The sequence below is a fragment of the Wyeomyia smithii genome, chromosome 3, assembly GCF_029784165.1.
Source record: "Wyeomyia smithii strain HCP4-BCI-WySm-NY-G18 chromosome 3, ASM2978416v1, whole genome shotgun sequence".
NCBI classification, from domain to species: domain Eukaryota; kingdom Metazoa; phylum Arthropoda; class Insecta; order Diptera; family Culicidae; genus Wyeomyia; species Wyeomyia smithii.
Genome location: NC_073696.1, coordinates 198,465,982 through 198,490,767, shown reverse-complemented (window position 1 = coordinate 198,490,767; position 24,786 = coordinate 198,465,982). Strand labels below are relative to the sequence as shown.

At 38.4% G+C, this 24,786-nt stretch overlaps 1 protein-coding gene across 8 annotated transcripts; it reads left to right on the top strand.

The window, feature by feature from the left end:
- Positions 1 to 1,885: 1,885 nt before the first annotated feature.
- Positions 1,886 to 24,648, top strand: LOC129727294 (ATP-binding cassette subfamily C member 4). 8 transcript variants are annotated; one of them, XM_055684992.1, is made up of 11 exons: positions 1,886 to 2,016; positions 12,496 to 12,804; positions 19,672 to 19,803; positions 19,877 to 20,136; positions 20,270 to 20,646; positions 20,706 to 21,914; positions 21,969 to 22,187; positions 22,245 to 22,884; positions 22,951 to 23,181; positions 23,245 to 23,938; positions 23,996 to 24,648. In XM_055684992.1, exons 2-11 carry the CDS (start codon positions 12,620 to 12,622, stop codon positions 24,261 to 24,263), a joined length of 4,215 nt encoding a protein of 1,404 aa, XP_055540967.1. In that variant the 5' UTR covers positions 1,886 to 2,016; positions 12,496 to 12,619; the 3' UTR covers positions 24,264 to 24,648. The 8 variants fall into 8 exon arrangements, with proteins under 8 accessions (XP_055540967.1, XP_055540963.1, XP_055540965.1 ...); XM_055684988.1 differs by having other exon boundaries at positions 1,901 to 2,149; XM_055684990.1 differs by lacking the exon at positions 1,886 to 2,016 and adding an exon at positions 2,164 to 2,422.
- Positions 24,649 to 24,786: the final 138 nt, after the last annotated feature.

Below are 24,786 nucleotides of genomic sequence, written 5' to 3'. Positions count from 1 at the left end.
TTGATTGGTTGTGAATGAGTTGATTTCGTCTGATGCTCTTGTAAAACGGTTTAAGAAAAGTGTTTAAGGTCCGATGCTTTTGTCATGTAATATATTTTGCATAAAAGTTCATAGAAATGAAGAGGACAAGTAATATTGCTTAATTTTCGAAACTTTTCCGAAAAGGTATTTCAATCCACCAGCGTATTATGAACTTCTTTGGCGATATTTTTGCCGTAGCTTGAATCAATTTTAAGCGCGCCCAAGAACTTTGCACTTTCATCGAAACTCATGAGAATTGCTATTCGATCAACAGGAGATCCAGACCGTATTTGATAAAATTCACCGTCTTAGTGTATTCAAATCACTAGTGCTGAGCTGTATCATAGAAAATAAAAATAATTATACTCAAAATAACATTAAATCCATACAAAAAGCTCTTAATTTTAGTAATTTTGCTTCACCAATCCGATTGCTCACGCAGCTGCTGCAATGAAGTACGATTAAGGATATAATCACTGAATGGCAGTTTTGAAACCTCTAGTGAATATGAGAGGTAGTTCGTTTTTCACGTAACGTACTAAGAAGAAGAGGATATTCAACGAATGGAACTCCATTGCGCGAGGCCCCCATGCAAAATTGTGTTATTTAGGGGTGGGAGGTATTCAAAATTGCTATAATTTAGCGTTACGTAATATGTGAATGTTTCTAATGAAATGATTTTATATTTTCGCAAAATAAACAACTATTATTATCAAGAAACTAAGGCAAAAAACTTAAAAAAGTGATAAAAAACTGTTTCTTATGAGAATCTATTTTCTTAATATAAGCTTTTTGTGGGTCCATTTAATGAACTTGGATCAACTTCAAATATTCATGGCTTATTTTTGGAGTAAAAAGGAAACTTTTTCCGCTCGGCGCTCATCGAAATCGCATGATGTTACAAAAATTGCCACTCTAATGAGTACTTTAAATAAAGCTTAAAAAAGGGTGTCGATCTGATGAAAATTGCTAGAATATTCCTACACGGAGATTGTAACAATGTGTGAGAAAAGCGTATCAAATGCTTTGTAGTGCTTAGTGAACTGGAGAAGAGGACTTATACGGAATCGATAAGAAGAGCATCCTACTCCTACTTCTACATTGAATGTTGAACTATTCTAAGGTTTTGTCATTTAAAATAAAGCAAAATTCAATTTTTCAAAACTGGCATTTTTTTTTAATTTAAAAAAAAACTTTCATAACAATATATTTAGTACGTTCGTATGAATCATTCTACGATTTGAAATACTGTAAACTTTGTTTTGTGTGTAAATCTTGAGGAAACGTCAAAAATGGGTTGCCTTTCTTGCTGCACTAAAACCATGGCAATAGTAACCCATACTCAACCATACATGAAGCCGACCAATACGCCTACAACCGGCTTTATACGCAAGCAAGAGCCCAAAACAGCATCTATCCAAACAGTAAAACGCCGTAAACATCTGCGTTCGTCTTTATACCTGCTTCACACCACATGCGCTAAGGCAGGCCTGCGCAAAGTTGTATACGAAATACAAATTGGTTATATTATAGAACATCAATTTATTATCGCACGAGAATAAAAACTAAACCAAAAAAAGCTGATTAGCAAATTAGGCACAATTTCGTGTGCATAATTAGGTAGAACCTATTGATTAGAAAGTATTTTTTCAAATCTATCAAAATAACAATAGAAAATATCCAAGATATTTGTGCACGAAATATTACACAATGTTGAAGCATACAACATGCAACTGAAATATTTATTTCGTAAAATATAAACATTCAGCAGCTCTGGCAAACCGGCAGTGTCCCGTTCACTCTCACACAGGCGAATCCCAAAAACAGTCGGCATCGAACCGTGTTTGGGAATAGGTTGAGTGAGAATAGTATTTTGTTGTGCTGCTTGGTATCAGCACCTCAGTCCGCCGCCATTTGATTTATTTATCATTAAAAACACGATGCCACGGTCGAACATCAATACCATTGATAGTACGACAAGCATCGGTGCATCCAGTAATTACTGAAGATTATAATGTGTGGTTGAATGTAGTTGAATCTACTAAAATTTAATGAAGGCCTGTTATTACCAAAGTAAAGCAGCGATAGCAATAGCAGTTCATCGCCCATCTGCTGATTATTTTTGGAAGTACGGGCAGCCCGGAGTCAGTCACTCAATAGTAGTGACATTGAAATTGACGAAATCGTCTAGAACGTGTCGAAGATCGAAGATTTAGTCGTTCGGATGGTGTTTTAGTGAGACATTTGATTTTTTTTTTTCAAAGTGCTATCAAAGTTCTAAAGCAAGTTCAATGTGCAACAAGTGATCCAAAGCCTATAATACCTACAAATTATTCAAACAATCGTAGTTAATTGTGCATTTTTTCAACTTTAGTACTATGCACGGAAGATTGTCGCAGTGGTTAGTTCAGCATTTTCAATATAGACACATGTTATGCAATGTGAATCGTCGCGTATCGGAAAATGTATTCCTGGGGAATCTTCATAGTTTACCACTGAATCAGTATCGCTCCAGATATGACGTTATAAATTATCGCTATTTGTTTCATTGTGATCAAACACTATAATTGGAAATTTGCACAAAACTTACTAAAAGTGAGAGTTTTTTCGTTCCGGCGCAAAAACAACCTTAATTGCCATGTATAAAGACCACCATTTCATTTGTTTTTGGTTAAAACCAACAGAGCTCAAGTAATTAATAAGATTGCAAGTCAACTTTGTAGTCACGTCATCGACAGTGTTTTACTATGGATGCACAATGTAATTGACAATTGTACAAACATATTTAGGCATATTCACCTACCATTCTAGTCGAAACCAAAGTCACATAATTAAATAATGCTTGCGGATACGGCTGTAAACAAAAATACAGAAGATAATACTGGTAAACACCTACACAACACAAAATTTTGTTGATTTATAGCATGTTGAGCTGTTATTAAGCGGATTTTGGCTAAACTAAACCTTAATAAGCAACAAAATAGTTTGTTGGGTAGAGCTCAAACTAGGAAAAATTAAAGATTATAGCTTTTTACCATTCCTGCGAGTTGTGGTGCTCCTAGCAAAAATAACTTTTCACATACTTAAATGAGTTTTCCCGTAAGCAACGGTGGAAGTGAAAACCCCGGCGACGTTTTGACAAATTTCTGCATGCATAACTTTCTTACTTACATTCCTGATGATACATCCCTCAAGATTTCACCTGTGTCGCAATGTTACTCCAACGCACCCAGTCCATGGCAGCTTGTCCCTAGTTTCTTGGCCGTCCTACATTTCCGAGATCTTGCTCCACTTGGTCCCATTACCTAGCTTGTTGCGCGTCTGTACGTCTTGTTCCGGCCGGATTCGAGACGAACACCAGATTTGTGGGATTGTTGTCCGGCATTCTTACAACGTGCTCCGCCCATTGTATCCTTCCAGCTTTAGCGACCTTCCGGATACTCCGTCGATAAACATGCTCCACCGAAGATGGTCCTAAGCACGCCTTTCGAAATCGGTTAGTGCTTGCAAGTCCTTCTTGAGCATTGTCCATGTTTCGTGCCCGTTAAGGACTAGCGTCTTGTACATGGTGCACTTGGTACGGGGGCGAAGTTTGTGAAGTCCGTAGTAGGCACGACTTCCACCAGCTACAATGCACCTGCGAGTTTCTTTACTGCAGTAGTCTGGTGTTTCCAATGCTTCGAGGTACACAAATTCGTCAACCATCTCGTACTCATATCCGTTGATCACTAGGTTCCCCCTGCTAGCAGATACTTGGTTTTCAACGTATTCACATTCAATCCAACCTTTTCTGATTCACGTTTCAGCTTGGTCTACTGTTTAGCAATCGTCTGGAATGTCCTTCCGAAAAGGTCCACGTCGCACGTCACAAATACGGCACGTAAGGGACGCGTAACCACTCAAACTAAGTATAATTTTCTCTTTATACTAATAAACAGCGCGATTACAACTAATTTCCGCGAAAAATCTTATGAAATGGGCTAAAACTTGCTTCTAGAGTGTAGCGCCTCGCAAAATTCCGATTTATACTTTTTCCTAGTTTCAAGTCAACTGCGTGTGTCAAATTTTGCGCCCGTATTGTCAGCATATTGTCTAGCATATAGGAACGTTCAAATTGTTATGATTCTGTTAAATTTTATCCCATAAAAATTATAAAAAATTTGGTAACCATGTACTGTTAACAATGATAAAATAGTGCTTGAATTCCATCCCGTTCCACCTCAAAAAGACCGCACGTTTCATAACACCTTCAAGCGCAATGTTAAACATGAGTCAAGAAAGACCGTCGCCTTGCCGAAGTCTCCTCCGTGTTTCAGCGGACTTGATACCACACGGGAAACCTTCACACAGCACTGTATAGCATCCAACAAACAATATCGCACGCTAGCCTGGGTGGCTAATGCGGTCTCGATCAACTAGATTAGTTGAGAGAATTCGTTATCGATATTGTTTTCGGCACATTTTGCATGTTGTAGGATAAGTACAACGATACACCGTGCCCCAGTGCTGAGTTGAGAAAATTTCCAGCTCGAAAAGATCCTCGACCTGATCGGAAATCGAACCCGATATCACAACCGTGTGGGAGAGCTAGCTGACCGACATCGCTAACCACAGAACCACGGGGACCACTGTATACCATCCATCAGGGCCCTAATCGATCTTGTTAGTTTCGCAGGGAAGCCGTTTTCTTATTTTCGCACGGCCGATAGGGTCATAAGCGGCCTTTAAATCGATGTGGTGCGTGAGGACTTGGTATTCGCAACACTTTTGGAGGATATGCCGCAGCGTAAAAATTTGGTCCGTTGTGTATCTCCCATCCACAAAACGAGCTTGATAACTTCCCACAAACCTTCGTGCTAGCGGCGAAAGCTGATCTATCAGGGAGAGCCCTTTGTAGGCTGTGTTAAAAATCGTAATCGCTCAGTAGTCCTCACATTCCAACTTGTCGCCTTTCTTGTATATTGAGCATATTACTCCATTCTTCTACTCCTCGGGTAGCTGTTCTGTATCCCAGGTGCTGAATATCTACTGATGCAGACAGGAAGCCAACCTCGTGCAGGGCGGTATATCTCCCTCGTCCGCTGTGCTGGCGAAGTCGTTTCTCCTACCGTCTTGGTTCTCTGCCTCTGCGCCATTCAGGTGTTCATTGTAATGCTGCCTCCACCTTTCGATCACCTCACGTTCATCCGTTAAGATTCCTTCATCTTATCTCGACCCATTTCAGTTCGCGCCTGCGTCCAGTTCTTCCAGACGGTGCTTTCTATTCCAGAAACGATGGGTCTGCTGCCTTCGTTTCTGTTTGTCACACGTTACGGGTCCTTTGCTGCGGCATCAATGCCCGCACAGCATTCTTCTCGTCTAGAGGTCAACAGCACCTTTGCTTGCGTTGTTAACAACTGCTTTCACAGTACTTCAGCAGTCCTTTACAAAGGCTTCGGTAAGCTCGCCCTCATTCGGCAACGCTGCCTCAATTAAAATCGCTCCAGATCATACCTTGGCGGGTGACGGTATTGGATGCAGGGTTGCCACATTTAAATATGTATTTTCCTTCGAAAAAATCTGAGCATCTGTATCTGGAACAAAAATATCTGTAAAAAAAATCTGTATTGTATAAACATAAAGAACTTTGTATTTTTTTTAAGTTTTTACATATATATACAAAATCCATTTCGGAGCTGACACTTGTGAGGAATAAAAAATATATTCTATTTGATTAATATTTATTTCATTAAAATTTTGAAATGTTCATTAAACTTAATATCAATTTTGAAAAATTTATAAATCTGTACTTTTTGACGAAAGTCTGTATAGAGCAAAATCATTTCAAATCGCCTGGAAATACGCGAAAATTTAATCGGCCATTTTTGATTTGAATGAAACTTTGCACACGTATTTGGCTTAGCAAGCTGAGCGTTTTTCACAGGTGGAGAGATATTTTACACCCATGAGTTACATTCTAAAAGGGCGTATGCCTTTTGGCATAGGTTTTATTCGAAGCATTGTAGCCCAGAAACCGTTGGTTGTATAGAAAAACTGTCTGAGAATGAGTTGTAGGGAATTAAAAATGCACCATAAAAAATATACACTGCACAAAAAAAATTTTTTTTGACCAAAAAAAATTAAAAATAAAGATTAAATTTCAATTAAAAAAAAAGAGTTGAATTTATTTTTTTTTCTTAAAGAAACTTGACGTTAATACGCAACTTTAAAAAAAAAGTCCAGGATGGAGAAATGAAAAATAATTTTTTTATGGTAGATTAACTTTCTTATGAAAATTCTAATTCAAACATTTTTCAAAATATTTGTATTCTGATGATTTTAAAAGATGCAGAGAGTCATTTTGAATCAATAAGCTCTTGGTAGTAAACATTCTAAAGGCATTGGTTTTCGAGTTATTTCTAATTTGAGCTCGAAAAATTATAATTATTTAGGAAAATACACGTTTTTCTTAATTTGTCCATGGTTCTCCAGCAAAAACCATACGTTCATTGGAATGCTTGATCAAAAATATAGAATTCATTCTTCGACAACAAAACGATTGGGCGAACGATTCTCAAGAAAAGAGTTAAATATTCTAAGTGATATAAATATATATAAGAATCAAATATTTATTTTCGAGTTTTATTATCTTAGGAACATATTTTTTTATGACATAGATACTTTACAGAACTAGTTTCACCTTATATTTAATATACATCATAAGTAAATGATTCGGCATCTTTTGAAAACAGCTTCGTTTGTATCTTATTTTCTGAAGTCGGAACAAAAGAATAATACTTTTGTGTAACAGCTTTCATTATAGATTTTTTGAAAATATTGCTCCATTCTGTTACTCCTTGTTCATATTCTTCATATGATACCCAACTAAATGACATTTTTGATGAATTTTCATTGCAATCATACAATTCTTTTGCGCTCGTAATGGGATGTTCATGTTCTTTAGCTAAACTTGCATTTCCTGCCATTCGTTTTGATATGCCACCAATTGCATCGCATGGGCCTTTACCATGAGAAGTCGCAAAAAAATGCCACTCTGCATCGACGTTATATTTTGTTGCAAAGTTTTTTCTATTTTTATATTGTGAGGCAGCTCCATCAGACTTTAATATCGCTTTTTTCAACTCTATTGTTGTTTTCAAAAAACTCATTAATTTGGCAATGAACACCTGAACCGCAACAGTATCATGATGGAGTACTTCCGATATTATGATGAAGCTGATATTTCTAAGTGTTCCATGTTCTGAATAGTAAACAACGAAGGGATGAATGGTGGCTTGACTATCATTCCAATAACTACACGAATCACAAATTGATAAAGACGTATTAAAATGAGCTTGACTGTTCAATATTTTTGATTTTGCAATAACGTTTTCGTTTAATTTGCATAAGCTTGATGAGCACCGATGATCAGGAAAGGGTTTACAGCATTTGGGCTTGGTGTATTCCATTTTCACTTTATTCATCTTCACAAAATGCGAACTGTTACTAACACATCTGGAGTAGTGCAATCGTATTTATATACGAAAACAGATATTATAGGTGACCCAGTAGTTATTGGTTGCGTACTTTACAAACAGTTATTATTAGTAAACAAGTAGGTAGTGTTGCACGACAAACATATTATTTTATAAAACATTTTTATAAAACATTCGAACAAACTTATGATGTATATAAAATATAAGGTGAAACTAGTTCTGTAAAGTATCTATGTCATAAAAAAATATGTTCCTAAGATAATAAAACTCGAAAATAAATATTTGATTCTTATATATATTTATATCACTTAGAACATTTAACTCTTTTCTTGAGAACCGTTCGCCCAATCGTTTTGTTGTCAAAGAATGAATTCTATATTTCTGATCAAGCATTCCAATGAACGTATGGTTTTTGCTGGAGAATCATGGACAAATTAAGAAAAACGTGTATTCTCCTAAATAATTATAATTTTTCGAGCTTAAATTAGAGATAACTCGAAAACCAATGCCTTTAGAATGTTTACTACCAAGAGCTTATTGATTCAAAATGAATCTCTGCATCTTTTAAAATCATTGAAATACAAATATTTTGTAAAATGTTTAAATTAGAATTTTTATAAAAAAATTTATCTACCATAAAAAAAATTATTTTTCATTTCTCCATCTTGGCCTTTTTTATAAAGTTGCGTATTAACGTCAAGTTTCTTTAAAAAAAAAATCAACTCTTTTTTTTTAAATTGAAATTTACTGTTTATTATTAATTTTTTTTGGTCAAAAAAAATTTTTTTTGTACAGTGTATATTTTTTTTAAGGTGCATTTTTAATTCTCTACAACTCATTCTCAGACAGTTTTTCTATACAACCAACGGTTTCTGGGCTACAATGCTTCGAATAAAACCTATGCCAAAAGGCATACGCCCTTTTAGAATGTAATTCATGGGTGTAAAAAATCTCTCCATCTGTGAAAAATGCTCAGTTTTTTAAGCCAAATACGTGTGCAAAGTTTCATTCAAATCAAAAATGGTCGATATTCGACCATAGGTCATTTCGCGCGATCTTGCTCTATATTTGTATATACAGATTATGTAACGTTACTTCGGCTCAAAAATCTGTAAAATACAGATTAATCTGTATATGTGACATCCCAGATTGGATGTTGTTGACAACTGAAGGTCTTTGGCGCATTCTGACCATCTGGGGATGGTGGTCAGAATCGACGTTTGTGCCACGATGGGTTCAGGCGTCGATAATATCCGGGAAGTGCCTTTCATCAATCAAAACGTGATCGATTTGTGTTTTAGTCTGTTGTGGTGAGCTGCAAATGTACCGATATTGGAGGCTATACTGGATAGGTACTACGTATGACCATGTTCTTGGAGGCGACGAAGTCAATGAGTCGAAAGCCGTTCTCGTTCGTGAGCCGGTGTGCGCTGAACTTTCCAATAACCGGTCTGAGTTCCTTCTCTTAACCATCCTGAGCGTTGAGATCTCCGATAACAATTTTGACGTCATGTATGGGCAGCTATCGTATGCACGCTTCTGCTGCGGGGAAAAGGCGTCCTTATCGTCATCGTTATTTCCTAGGTGAGGGCTGGGCACGTTAATGATGCTAACGCTGAAGAAAAGACCTTTGGTCATCAACTTGCACATTCTATTGTCGATTGGCCACCACCCAATCTCGCGCTCCTGCATTTTGCCCATCACAATGAAGCCTGTGCTCAGCTCGTGTGTGTTGCCGCAGCTCTGGTAGATGGTGTGACCATCTTTGTACGTACGGGGGTCTTTGTATGATTGAGACAGGCAAAATTTTGTCAATTTGCCATTTAATATCAAATGGCCAGAGCTAACGAAAAATGAATTAAATTTGACGAAATCGGTTTCATTTTACTGAAAAACTATCCTAGTTTCCTAGTTTACTGGAGAACTTGACGTGACCAACGGAAACTGCAAATGTTCCAGATTCAAGAGGTGTGTTTCAAAATGTACATTTTTGCAACGCGTAGAACTTTCTATGACATCTTATTCCTTTTAAGGTTTATATGTTACCAACTAGAACTAGAACTAGAATTCATTCCGAGTTCATTGGTACCAAAAGGTCGAAAATCCGTAAAGGAACCATTGATCATTGCGAGAAAAAACCCGAAGGGTCCAAAAAATCAACTCTTTCCAAAAAATGTGACTTTTGAACCGACAGATTGTCAATTGTTACCTTAAAATTTAAATAATAATAACTATGCCAAAAAACGGGGGGCTTCGCAGCCGCAAGGTTACAGAGTCCGCTTTGACAAGTGGGTGGTCGTGGGTTCGAATCTTATTAGAATCCGGATAAGTCGATGCCAACGGACCCCACTTACCTTTTCTTCACGTTGAATTCTACAAAACCTCGCCAAATACCTCTTGATAAATATAAATCGATCTTACAAAAAAAAACCGGCTAGAGGAACATTCAGCTTTAACCTCCGCAGGGAAATGTAATTGGTGATAATTTTGGCCGGAGGCAGCGGGAGTTGAAGTAAGAAGTGTAAAAAAGGAGGGGTGAAAAAGCATACTATCAAGCATGAATTATAATAATTATGTCACTTGCTCTCAATAGTGACGTTGCTAGTAATGAAAGTGTGGAATACAGCAAACACCCGGGCGATATCACAAAAGATCAATGTTTCTGGTCGCAGTGAGTCCATACAGGAATAAAAACGCCAAAAAACGCTAAAACCCGTATTTTGTCACTTTTTAGCGTTCGATACTCAAAAGACCCTATCGTTTTAGATTTTATTTTGATTCCTCACGAAAAATCATAATTTTCGTTCTAACATTTTTCGCAGATTTTTCCAAATTGCGAAACCTTCTACTAAGTTATCAGCCATCCAAAAATGCATTTGTTTTCTGAACATTGCTATTTTTTATCTCCCAAAATAAAACAGTTATTTAACATATTTGTTCAAATGCATAGTTTTCCATCACATAGAAAAATGCCAATATCTCAGCTCCCCGATAAGATATCAAGTATCTTTTTTAATGTAAATTTTCGTGGTAAATCCCGCTTTGCAATGAAATATTCAGTTCTAGCTCAAAAAATTTTTTTATTTGTGTTTTGAAGGGTTTTATCTAAAAATCATTAGAAAAATTATTTTTTTTGTGATGTTTAATAGGCTCTGGGAGTCAAAAAACTGAATAAAATGCTGAACCAAACCAGGCAAAATATTCAAAAACAACCCCACAAAAATAAAAAAAATGTACGAAAAAATGTAGGAATCGAACAGAATTGAAAAAAGTGCAAAAAGTGGGTTTGTAGCTTAGAAAAGTCATTTTTTCATAAATCACGTTTGGGCAACCTGAAAACAATTTTTTAGAAAGTCGAAAGGTTCTACAAAAATGCTATAAATAACATTATCTTTCAATTTGGGGCTGAGCACCTTGACTTTTTGAACATCGATTTTTTTTGGGACACCCTATTCCTCAGCCTATTTCACACAAAATATCAAATTTCTACGGAGGATTTTTTTTTTATTTTGGAGACAGGTAGTTTTTTTTTTAATCTTCACTGCATCAACTGCTCCATCAAGCTATGAAGTAACCAAGCGCCTCCATTCGAACATTAGATTATCATTTAAAATTTGCGATTCATCATAAACACCTGTATTTTATTCCGAAATTTGTAGATCTACATACTCAGATTTTTACCACCTATCTTAACTTTTTCGCCTTCTATTTCACACCGGTTAAGTTCCATATCAGCATACAAAGGAGGTCAACCGCGCAAAAAATATGTAAAAAAAACTTAAACTTTATCAATTCCTAGATTTTAATTGTCCAGTGATATATAAATTATGGCAACTGAGTTATAGGTGCTTAAAATTATCAATCTTTCGTGACACTAACACCATGTGACAGTGACACTGGCGCGATCTCTTTCAGCTTTGCGAAACTCCTGTGAAAAGTCTGGTTAGTCAACAATATATATTATCTTACTGTTTGGTTTGTATATACCGCTTAATTCACCCAACCGAAGACCAATGCCAATGCCTCTTCTTTCACGCTTAACGCGCGCTTCATTCCCAAGTCCTCTTCAAACGGTACACCCCTTTTCGTTTGAGAAAGACGCAATGATTTATTCCCTATGTGCTGGTACGGTACATGCATTGTCGTCACATTATAGTTATTGAGAGAAGCGATAAGCGTAGCAAAAAGCAGAACGTGTGCCCCGCATTCCAGTTAGTCTGTTCCGAGAGTTTAGTGCAGGTCCAGCGTTGTGTCGGCGGCGGCGGTGGCTTTTGATCGGAGACACGCGTCAAAAACGCGCGACTAGCGAGTGGTTCAAATCAATTGTAGTACGGAATATAATTATATTAAAGCCAGGTTCGTCCATGTTTGTGACTACGGGTGTGTTTGGTAACATTACGAAACGAAAACTTTTCAAACTAGTTGAATGGCACTATCAATGGTTGAGCTAGATAAACAATTAATTGGTATAATGGATGCTTCCGAAAAGTGGCTGATACAGCATTTTTTTTATTCAGTGATTTAGCGTAACTGAGTATTACTACTCAGATACCAAAAATGTGAAATGTACCATCAAAAATATGCTTTGAAGAATATTGCAAAAAAATTAAGTTCAATCGATTGATTTATGTTAGATAATTTTTATTATATACAGTGCATAAACACTGTATGTTGCAGTTCAGAACAATGCTCACTCACTTTTTGTTTATGTCAAAAGGTACTCGTGACCGAAGGCTGTGTTTATTTATATAAATTATTAGTTTAATTTCGATTCAAATTGAATCTCACCTTCACGGTTGTAACAAATTAAATCTCACCTTCACGGTTGTAATCAAACATTGCGAAACTAGCGGAACAATCACCCACATTCTATACAACAACGCGAAGTGCCGACCTTGTCCGGCATCCGAAGGTCGTTGAGCATACTAAAAACCACCAAATGATTTAACCACCGGCTTCCTTCCTTAAACTTGCACCACAAACCTTGTACGTTTTTTAGTGTCATCAATTGATCGCCTAGTTGCGGAAAAATAGTTCGAGCGCGCGTGTGTGACTATAATTTGTAAAGTCCCGAAAATTATGAATCTTCAGCAAAAGTGATTGAAAAAAAAAACCCAGTCGCAATGGATAGTTCACGAAAACCGGAGAAGAAAAATCCTCGCAAGGGAGCGTTTTGCGTTTCGCAACTGCTGTTCACCTGGTTGCTACCACTGTTCTACAAAGGCTCCCGCTGGGGGCTCAACAAGGATGATCTTACCAAGTGCCTCAAGAAGGATAAGTCGGAGGATCTCGGAGACCAGCTGGAGCAGTAAGTACAATTCTCAATAAGCACTTCAAAATCTAGTATGACCTTCACCTGAATTATTGCAAAACAATTGTAGATAAGATTATGAGTGTACCGTGGAAACAGGCTTTGTTGACTTACCAAGACCATTTACAATAAAATTGAAATTTGGGAATATTGTATTTTAAAATTTCAAGGCAATTTTCGACAACGTTTTCGTTTTCGTGTTTAGAATTTTTTTTAAGTATATTAGTGCAGGCGAATAGTTGAAATTATTTGAAGGATAATTAGTTGAGAGAGTAATCTGCGAAAAATCATTTCTCACAAACGAATTTATCTCAACGAAGACTTTCTGTAGACTCATGCTGAACAATACCGGGGTGAAACTCAATAGTGAGAATATCATTAGTAAGGATTACGGATAGAGGATAGATGTTTGGAATTTTTAATTTCGATATAGTCAAATTATTAAAAACATTTTTTGTGCTATTTCCTGTAAATTATTAGTAGTAAAGTTTATTATCCACCGATTGAATTGAAAGAAAATTAATTTGTGAAAAAAACCGCTTAAAAGTGCGCTCGCCAACCAGAATGTTTTAACGAAATTAATTATCATATTTAGTTATTCCTAATGATGATTCAACTAATAGATTGTCATTAGAGAAAATGTGTCACTTTTGATACATTTTCTCTGCAGTATTGAAAAATATAAATGCTTTTTCTTTTTTGATTCATCTCGGGTGTACTGAATAATACAACTTGAGTAACTTTTTATACACTATTTCCATATTCGATGTTCTGCTGTTATATTACAAGAAATAACTACATGTTTTTTTTGGACGACGCTCGGTTGCATAAACTGGAAAAAAAATTAAAATAATGAAATTTTCTAAAAGCAAATTGTATGGAACAGACTTTATGCTAAATTACAGTTTACTCAGCAAACAATCCTACGAGACTCTCTTGTAAGACGATGTAAACATTTATTTCACGTTATCTAAATAGTAAGTAGTTTTTACACGAGTAAACAATCTCAACGCAGCAGTATAATTTATAACTATCCGGCTTTAATGCTTGGTGAAAATGTTCCTGTTGGGGTGCGGTCGAGAATTCGCAGACTGGAAAGATTAATCTTTGGTATTTTTAATTTATGAGTATTTTTATTAAAAGTACTGCTCATAGTGAACATCTCCAGCAGATGTTTTGAAATAACCCACCAACTTAAAACGCTTTCCGAAGCTCCCGCAGGCGAAACGCACGGATTCCATTGGTATTTCATAACATATTTTCTGGGTAACCGCTTTAAAATGTTTCAATCGGTAGATCTTGTAATCAGCAATCTTCGACATCTTGTAAAATCAGTTGAAAAAGTCCATTGGGTTCAAATCTGGGGAGTTGGCAGCCATGCATTGTTTTCCAGAAAATTCGTCGAATTATCTCTACCAGGGATGTTACGGATGTAATTTTTCAGGCATGTGCAGATGCGGATGCGGATATGTGATTACGGATGCAGATGTCAATTTTCATGCGGATGCGGATACCCGTAGCATCTCTTATGTTTTGTTTTGCTTATTTCAGATGACCATCTCCCTCCCCAGTGCAATAGTTATTTGGGTGAGCAGTAAATACACCAAGATAAATTTTTCTACAAAATTTTATGAAGCGATATTTTTCCATATCCGCATGGTATGATGCGGATGCGGATGCGAATACGGATGTCAATTTTCATGCGGATGTTCCCCATTTGCGGATGCGGATGCGAATATCCGTAACATCCCTAGTCTCTACACCAGCCTTGAACCGCAGTATGCGCTGGAACACAAAATGGTCATCCCCGAAAAGTTTGCGAAGATTCGGCAACCATTTCTTCCAAAACTTCCGTTTTATAATAAACAGTATTGGCTTTGACGCCTTTGTCGATTGAAATCAGTGAAAGCTTACCTCGCTGGCAAACTGCACCCCATACCTTTCCATCGGATACGCTCAAAAAACGGATCGGATACGCTCAAAAAACAGTAGTGACGTACTATTTGTAGCATCAATCGATTATGATATATGGAGCCAGTAGGGTTATAACATGTGCATTCACTTGGTCTCAGTAGACAGGTTACTACGTTGATCGCGCGATGTACGATGAATATTTTGAAACTCAGCTTGGAAAATAGCTTCAATTGATGGGTTAACACTGATGCTCATCAAATTTTTTCTTGCATCTTATAGCATTTTTTCTCAGCTTTCCAATGCTGCTCTCAGATCGAAAATCGGTAGTTGCGAACACGATCAAAATTGCATTTTTCTGATATAATCCAAGATGGCGGCCAAATTCAAGATGGCGGCCGAAATTCTGATCACTTCAAATGAAAGCCCTACCATTCCGCTTTACAGAAAAGTGCTTTTTGTAGTACTTTACATTACGAATTCTAGAGATATAGCTCAAATAATACATCAAGAATTGCTAAAATATCAACTTTCCTGAAAACTGTTTCGCCCCTTGGTGACCAAGGGGTCAACAAATTCGATCAAACAAAAATGGCATTATCATTTTTTCTCTATTTCTAATAACTATGTGCATTCATATCAAATTTGAAAGACCATGTGCACCTAGTGGCCTAGTTTCAGCGAGAATTGCTCATTGTTGATTGCTGTCGCCACTAGTGCCATTTTCACTTAGTTACAGACGAATAAAAATCCAGTGCTTTGCACGGCATATGTTATACTATTTGCATATTTTCGTTGTTTTAGTGCAGGGGAGCCCTTTTCAAGAGAATGATTGATAAGTGAATTGATTCAAAAATGCAGCTTGGTTGGCAAATTTTGACTATAGTGTAAATCTAGACACTGCTGCGACCTGTCACCTCTAGCGAAAACGTTCCTATCTTAACCTCTTCGGGGTGCTGACTGGGATACGAGTAACCTCATTGTAGAGCGGGTCCTAACCTCGGAGGTAATCTTGGTCGAGTGCTTACTTAGAAGAGTGTCTGTAATCGTCTGTCTGTGTAGCGTACAACTGCATCTGATCCGGAGTGAACGGCTTTTTAGTCAGAGAAGAAGGTATAAGTGTTGGAGCAGTTCAAACTTATGTATTGCGGAAGTATTGTGAAGAGTGCACATTAACTGATTGCCCAAGACGTGGTAGAAAACCCGGGCCTGTTGATCCCACAATGGACAAAAAAGTTAAGGAATACTACAAGCGGCATCCTTCAGTATCAGTACGAGATGTGGCGAGAAAGCTTGAACCTCGGCGAGTAACGTTATGCGTGCCAAGGGAAGAATGGGTCTGCAGACCCGTCGGAAGCAGAAGCAGCCAAAACGAAATCCAAAACAAGCTGCATCTGTGAAACCGAGAGCTCGGAAGCTTTATGACAAACTTCTGACCAAAAAAATGGGGTGTGTTATCATGGATGACGAAACCTACATAAAACTGGACTATGAGACTCTGCCAGGACCGCAATTTTATACATCACCGAAGGGAAAGGATGTCACTGGACCAGTAAAAGCCATTTACACCAGAAAATTCGGCAAGAAGGTAATGGTTTGACAGGCCATTTGTGAATGTGGGAAAATATCTCGTCTATTCATTACGAATGACACAATGAATGGTAAAATTTACGTGAAAGAGTGTTTGCAGAAAAGGTTGTTACCCATGGTTAAGCAGCATAACAATCCTCCAATCTTTTGGCCCGATCTTGCTTCCTGCCATTACTCTAAGTATGCACTAGGGTGGTATAAAACAAATAATGTCACATGTGTCCCAAAGGAGATGAATCCTTCAAACTGCCCTGAAATTCGTCCTATTGAAACTTTTTGGGCTTTGACCAAGGCAAAGCTGGAAAATATGTCAAACCAGCGGACAATGTTGAAAAATTTAAAAAAGATTGGCTTAAAGTGGTAAAAATGGTCAGAGAACACACTGTGCAAAAGCTTATGAGTAGTGTGAAGAGAAAAGTTAGAGAACTCGCGTATCCTACGAAAAATAATCCCAACTCGAATTGAAACTGGAAAGAAAACACTTATTATCTATATTTCAGAATAAAATGACCCGAAAAATCCTGTATTTTTTGTTTTATTCGAGAAAGAAGATGTATTTATAATTTTCGGAACAGTCTATACCACAATGCAATGGCGTCAACAGAGGTGAACGTGGCGTCGATTTCGTCATGTAAGGAAAACCAATCAAACGTGTCGTTAGTTGGAGGTTGGAGTCCCATCTGTCACCGCTTATGCGTGTTGAAAATCAAGGGCAGATTCTTCAATTAAAGCCTGCACCGACGAGCAACAAACCCGATGGTTTGAAAGAGGAGTTTAGATATCTCTTCGATGAAATATGCGGAGAGTATCCAAAACATGATATAAACATCGTCACCGGGAACGTAAACGAAATGTTGGATAGGATTAGTTCAACCAGCTCGTGTTTGCATGATGTTTGCAACAAATTGTGTGACCCGCCAGATGAGGGAGACATATCGGGAGGGTGGAGCAGAAAGGCGAACACTGCAAATGATCTCTCGTGGAAGCTTAGATAAGGTTCTCAGGCACGACACTGGAAGGTTTTATAACTAGTCAACGAAATCCGAAACTGAATTGTATCAATCGTTGACAAGTGCAACGACACGAAAGGGAACCTGATAACTAGATGCTGGTGGTAATGCGTTAAAAACAACTTTTGGAGCAGTGCGTCTTGAACTGTCCTACAGATCAGACGTGTTTTCGGTTGCTTGTGGACTGGTCTTTGACTGCCTATAGCTTCAAAGTTTGTGTTTTGTCAGTGTGTCTTTTAAAGACTACCTGAAAATTATTTCCCATCAGTCTTTCTCAAGACTACCTACTTTTGAATTTAACATTTGTTTTAACTTTTTTCGTATCACCTGAAATGGCTGGACGAAAAAAGAAACCACGCATCGCTGCGGGGAGGAAAAGAGAGGCATCTGTTACTGACACTTCGAGTGTCTGTAGTGACAATCCTTTTGATATTTTGCCTGAGCAAGAAGCTGGTGAAATGGAAGTTATTAATAATGAAACTATACAAAATGTAAAATCTTTAAAAAAGGAGAAAGTTTCACCTATTGTGGTAACTATTTCTTCTGAATTTAATATATTCGAAAAGGAACTTTCAACGTTTGTTTCTGACGTTAATTTTACCTATCAAATTGGCCGTAGAGGTGAATACGGCTTATTAGCCGACTCAATAAAGGGTCGTGATCGTCTTGTTCAGTATTTAACTGACAAGATGTACAATTTTTTTACGAATTGTAACGGCAACCATATGTCAAATTTTTTACCAATGCCCAGTCCGTTTAGTTAAGGCAAGGCAAGGTAAACAAATTGTTAAGGCAAGGCAAGGTAAACAAATATCAATTTCCCAATCAAAACAAACTTCAAAACAAAATTCTCCAAGCGTACCAGTACCGCCCACTTCTTCTACTCCTTTGCATACTCGTTTAACTTATGCACAGGTTACAGGTAGTTCGAACATTCTACCGCCTAATGTTGGTAGTTCGTCAACTGCCTGGGGCCTGTTACGGCAGGTAAACTTTCTTTTCTGCAACAGGCAATGTTCGATCTCATGAACGCCATGTTGCAGGCAAAATCAATGTTTGAAGCCATTCAAATTGGTACAAATTTTACAATTAAAATTGTTTCTAATTTAAAATTTAGCAATGATTTTAAATAAACCGATCAAAATTTTAAATTGGAATGCTCGCTCATTGAAGACCAATGAGAATGAGCTTTTTAATTTTTTAACAGTAAATAATGTGCATATTGCAATTATTACTGAAACATTTTTGAAACCTAACATGAAATTAAAATATGATCCCAATTACGTGGCTCATAGATATGATAGGATTCAGGGTTCCGGCGGTGGAGTTGGAATTGTTATTCATCGCCGAATCAAACATCGTGCTCTTCCCCATCTTGAGACGAAAGTTATTGAAACTTTGGGAATTGAAGTTCAAACTGAACTTGGGATTATTTTAAGTTGGTCTGACAAGGTTAAGTACTTGGGACTAATTTATGATAAAAAACTTATTTTCAAAGAGCACATTGAGAGTAAAGAAGCCAAGTGCATCAAATATACGAGATGTTTATATCCTCTCATTAACAGGAATTCTAAACTTTGTTTAAAGAACAAACTTTTGATTTACAAACAAATTTTTAGACCAGCAATGCTTTATGCTGTACCGATCTGGTCAAGTTGCTGTTCAACAAGGAAGAAAACGCTCCAAAGGTTTCAGAATAAAATTCTGAAAATGATTTTGAAGCGTCCTCCTTGGTTTGGTACACTAAAATTACATAGACTTACTGGTGTTGAACCATTAGAAGCTATGTCAAATAAAATTATTAACAATTTTCGACAGAAATCGTTGCAATCCTCAATTGCTTCGATAGGCTCTCTTTATAGTCAATAAGTTAGCATTTAAGTTAGTTGTAAGTTTACTTTCCTTTTTTGACAAGTAGGTTTAAATCCCTACGAATGATAAGTCCTGATTGCGAAAGCAAACAAATCCTAACAATTAAAATTACAAATTACTAACAGTGTTGAGAAGTCACCATTTGTGATTGGACACACATACTCATTATTTACTAATATTTATCATAAATACTTAAGCTACTAACAAATCCCCCTCTTAATAATAAAAAAAAAACAACTTTTGGAGGTTTGACGGCGAAGGGGAAAGAGCTGTCGACAGAAACGGGAGAGAAATTGAAGAAGATGAACAAACTGAGGTTAAGAAAGGTTGTAAAGAGGTTACATGCCACAAAACAGCTGAAATGGACCGCGTTCCTTTTCTAATTTAAAAAGTATTCAGTTGAAATCAATAAATAATAATAATCAATTTCATCTTATCATGACTACGATTCATTAACTGATAAGTTTTATATTTTTTCCAGACAATGGAACTCAGAAACGGCGCTAGCCAAAAAGCAGAATCGACCTCCCCGGCTGCGAACCGCTCTCTTCCGTACATTCTACACACAATGCATTTTCGATGGTTTCCTAGTGTTTATGTTTGTGCTTATCAAGTGAGAACCTTATTGGAAGTCAAAAAGAGCCATCCAATAACTAATCGTTATTTTCTTCGTACAAAACATATAGATCCATCCTTCCAGTAGTCTTAGCCCAGCTTTTGATCCAATTCCAAGTTCCAACGAATTCAACCGAAAGTGGCAGCCTAATGAACCAGACAACTACGGTTTCTCCCCAGGCACCGGATGTTTTTCTTACTACCACCTTGCACTTTCTCCTAGATACCGACCGAAATGAAACCGAGTTGGATAGAATGCGCCGAAGCATCGACGGGAGCAAAAACAGTCTTAAATCTAACCGCGTTAACAGCGACGATTACGGCGACGATGGTGAGTTGTTTCATGAAATCTTTAAGTGTTCCAACTTAACGATTCTCAATAAATAATGATTATACTGATTGCGCTGTGCTCATAACCAATCACTAAAGCTATCAGCCCTTGGTCTGTCTTGCTTCCCGCTTAGATTACAGCAACAGCCGCGACGATGGGTATATTGACCTCAATGACGAAGACGAACCGAGCCGGGTTCACTCGCTATCAAGTGCCACTGACATAATTAATTATGCGTGGAACGACGTGCACTGGCTGGCTGCGATACTGGTTCTGCTGACCTTGCTGGGATGTTTCTGCGCTCATCATTCCGATCTGCGTCAACGCTTAGTTGGGGCTCGGATGAGAATCGCATGCTGTTCTGCTATCTATCGAAAGACACTACGAATCTCCAAGAAGGCGGCCGGTTCTACTCCAGCCGGTTATCTAATCAATTTGCTCTCGAACGACGTCAGTAGGTTGGACTATGGATTCATCTTTCTGCACTATGTCTGGGTGTTACCTTTTCAGGTTCGTAGAATGTACGGCACTGATTGCCCGATCAATAATGATATGATTTTGTTTTGCAGGCAGTTTTCACATGCTACCTCATCTGGCGTAGCGTCCAGTGGGCGGCTGTAGTCGGTGTGGTGGGTTTGCTAGTGAAAACTATTCCCGTTCAAACTGGACTGGGGAGACTGCAGTCCGTTCTTCGTATGCGAGTTGCCCAACGAACCGATCAGAGAGTCGGCATAATGAACGAGCTTATCCAGGGGATTCAGGTCATTAAGATGTATGCGTGGGAAAAACCGTTTCACACGGTGGTGTCACTGGCACGTAAGAAAGAAGTGCGCCAAATACGTTGGGCTTCATATATTCGTGGTATTTATCTAAGTACCATGATGTTCACTGAACGGTCCACGCTGTTCTTAGCGATTGCTACTTGTTATTTTGAGGGCCGTGCTATAACAGCTGATATCGTGTTTCCAATGGCACAGTTTTTCAACATTCTCCAGCTCACTGCTGCTATCTTCTACCCGCTGGCTGTTTCCCTTGGAGCGGAGGCATTGGTGTCCATTGACAGGATTCAAGAATTTCTTGAAATAGACGAGCAAGACACAAAAATGACTGGCTTACTAAAGAATGATTTGGAGATCATCAACAAAAAAACACCTACTGGACAAAGAAATGCCGTTGAGCTGAACAATGTTTCAGCCAGTTGGGATAACGGTAAAGAAAAAACTCTCGAAAATATTACTCTCAATGCTAAAAATGGTCAACTGTTGGCTATCGTTGGACCGGTCGGTGCTGGTAAAAGTTCGTTGCTCCAGTTGTTACTGGGAGAGCTACCTATTCTGAACGGAGAAGCGATTATCAACGGAGAGATGTCCTATGGAAGTCAAGAACCCTGGTTATTTACCGGCACTGTAAGAAATAACATACTGTTTGGATTGTCGTACGATCGTAAACGGTATCAGGAAGTGGTAGAACATTGTGCTTTGCTGACGGATTTTGAACAACTCCCCGAAGGAGATAAATCTACAGTAGGTGAGCGAGGAACATCGCTTTCCGGTGGTCAACGAGCGCGGGTAAATTTAGCACGTGCGGTTTATAAGAACGCATCTGTTTATCTGCTGGATGACCCCCTCAGTGCTGTCGATACTCACGTTGGTCGGCATCTATTCGATGAGGTTATGGGACCAAAGGGTTACCTGGCGAAACAGCAGGCAACGCGGATTCTCGTCACACATCAGGTTCACTTTTTGAAGGACGCCGACTGGATTATTATATTGGAGCATGTGAGTTATATTTCAACGAATAAGATTACTTCAATTACCTTAACTAAATTTTAGGGTAAAATTTTAATGCAAGGAACTTATGAAGAGCTTTCCAAAAGCAACTTGGATTTCGGCAAACTGTTGGGATCAACAGAAGCGAAAAAAGAAACTCCGGATGAGGAAGAAATCGAGGATATAATGGATGAAGAGATTCCATTTATTGACGGTGTTAGGTCGAGCAATAACAAATTATTAAAAAGCTCGTCTTCAATCCCGGGACCATCATCCTTAGCTGTAAGTTTGTTGGACGCAAAAAATACTTCATCCAGTTATTCTGGCTTCTATTTTTAGTCGAGCGTCAGTGAGAATCTGGGTAGAACAGTGGCCGAAGATCAGGCTGAAGGCAGTCTTCCACTGAAAGTTTGGACAACGTACTTCTTGGCTGGCGGCAATGCTTATCTGTTATTGTTTACTTTTATTACGCTTGTGTTTACTCAAGTCGTTGTTAGCGGATCAGATTACTTCGTAACCTACTGGACCCGACAAGAAGAGCTGCGTCTCGAAGATATTCCAGTAGAATACTCTACCGGAGATTATCTCTCAATGTACGGAGTATTCATAATTGCAGTGATATTTTTCACTATCTTCCGTGGGTATTTGTTTTTCAACATCTGTATGAAAGCGTCAAGAACGCTGCATGACCGGATGTTTGCCAAAATGCTAGCGGCTCCAATGCGATTTTTCGACACCAACCCATCGGGGCGTATCCTGAATCGTTTCTCCAAGGACATGGGAGCAATTGATGAACTCTTGCCAAAAGCGATCATGGATGCTGTCCAGGTGCTACTGGTAATGGTCGGAATATTGGTTGTGATAGCCATCGTCAATCCAATCCTACTGGTAGCGCTGTTGGGTGCTGTGGTTTTGTTTGCAGGAGCTCTAAAATTGTACTTAAGACCGGCACAGGATTTAAAACGCCTGGAAGGAATAAGTAAGTCGAAGTATGACATAGTTCGCGTAACCCTCATTCTAAACAGGTCGTTTCTTTATGTTATAGCTCGAAGTCCAGTTTTCTCGCACCTCTCGGCAACATTGACTGGACTTTCCACGATACGCGCTAACGCTGCTCAACAAAAGATCACACAAGAATTTGATGCTCTGCAAAATGTACACTCCGCCGTCTGGCAGTTGACTATGTCCAGCAATGCCGCTCTTGGATTATGGTTGGATTGCATCAGTACAGCCTTCGTAGCTTGCGTTACGTTCAGTTTCCTTATGCTGCATGATTGTACGTATAATGGAAACTAAAATTTTCTCTTAAATAACAATGAAAAAACTCTTATTTTTTTAGCAACTTACAGTGCCAACGTTGGTCTTGCGATCTCACAGGCAATGATCCTCACCGGGATGGTCCAATACGGTATCCGTCAGACGGCAGAGTCAATGCAACAGATGACGGCAGTAGAGCGTGTCATCCAATACACTGAAGTCCCTTCGGAAAATAATCCGCCCAAAGTTCCGCCCAGTGATTGGCCTTGGAAAGGTCAAATAGAGTTCCAGAATATGACATTACGATACGATTGTGACGGCGCACCGATACTTAAGAATTTAGATTTGACTATCGCACCGACTTGGAAAGTTGGAATCGTCGGTCGAACGGGAGCCGGAAAATCTTCCCTGATTGGAGCACTCTTCCGACTGGCGCCGATCGAAGGAAAGATTCTAATTGATGGAATCGATTCCGGCGTGGTGACACTGGAGTCACTGAGATCAAAGATTTCCATCATTCCTCAAGACCCGGTGCTCTTCAGTGCTACCATCAGGTACAATTTAGATCCCTTCAATCTCTATGATGATGATAGTTTATGGAAAGCAATCAATGAAGTGGAGTTAAGATCAGCGGTTAGCGGGTTGGACTATATGGTCACCGAAAGTGGAACCAATTTCAGCGTAGGCCAACGACAGCTGATCTGTCTGGCAAGAGCAATCTTGAGGAATAACAAAATTTTGGTGCTTGATGAAGCTACTGCCAACGTTGATCCACAGTAAGCATAAATGCGAAAATTGTTTCGAACATTCAAAACATTATTTTTCTATTATAGGACTGACGCACTGATACAGCGCACGATCCGGGAAAAATTCAAAGATTGCACCGTTTTAACGGTGGCTCATCGTCTACACACGGTAATGGATTCCGACCGGATCTTGGTAATGGATGCCGGTAAGGCACGCGAATTCGACGCTCCTCATGTTCTTCTGCAACGGGAAGAAAGCGTTCTGAGAAACATGGTCGACGCTACCGGTCCGTCGGAATCGGAATCTCTCAAGCGTATTGCAGCTGAAACATACGCAAACTTACCAAATCCTTGAAATTAAAATCAGGGAAACTTTGTAACTACTTAGAATCAGAAAGACTTGAATGTTAGGTAGATTAGTTTAGTAATAAGTGCTAAGTAGATCTACATGAGTACAACGGTACAGAAATATAAGTTTCTGGGTGCGTAATTCCCATTTTCAACCGGCTAGTGCTTGAATTTATATAAGTAGGTACATGACAAATAAAGTTAGAAGCAGTAACTGCGACTCGCAATATTTATCAGAAAAAGTGCCTTTTTAGTATGTGAGTGAGCAAGGCAATCTTCCAGTCTTACAGTTTAGAACCAAAAAACAATCAACACTGCCGAAACACAGAATTTAACACAAAAAGTAATATCCACAAAGAAGCAATAAAATTCTATTTACATTTTACAAAACACTACAAATTTATGCCATAGATCGACATTTGTCCCTTATAAAAAAAAACAGTTGTTTATGATTTTCCCTGCCAGAAATACTGCGACATCTGTACGACTATAGAAGTTAGTTTTGGCCCTATGATCGCAAGTTAACGTAA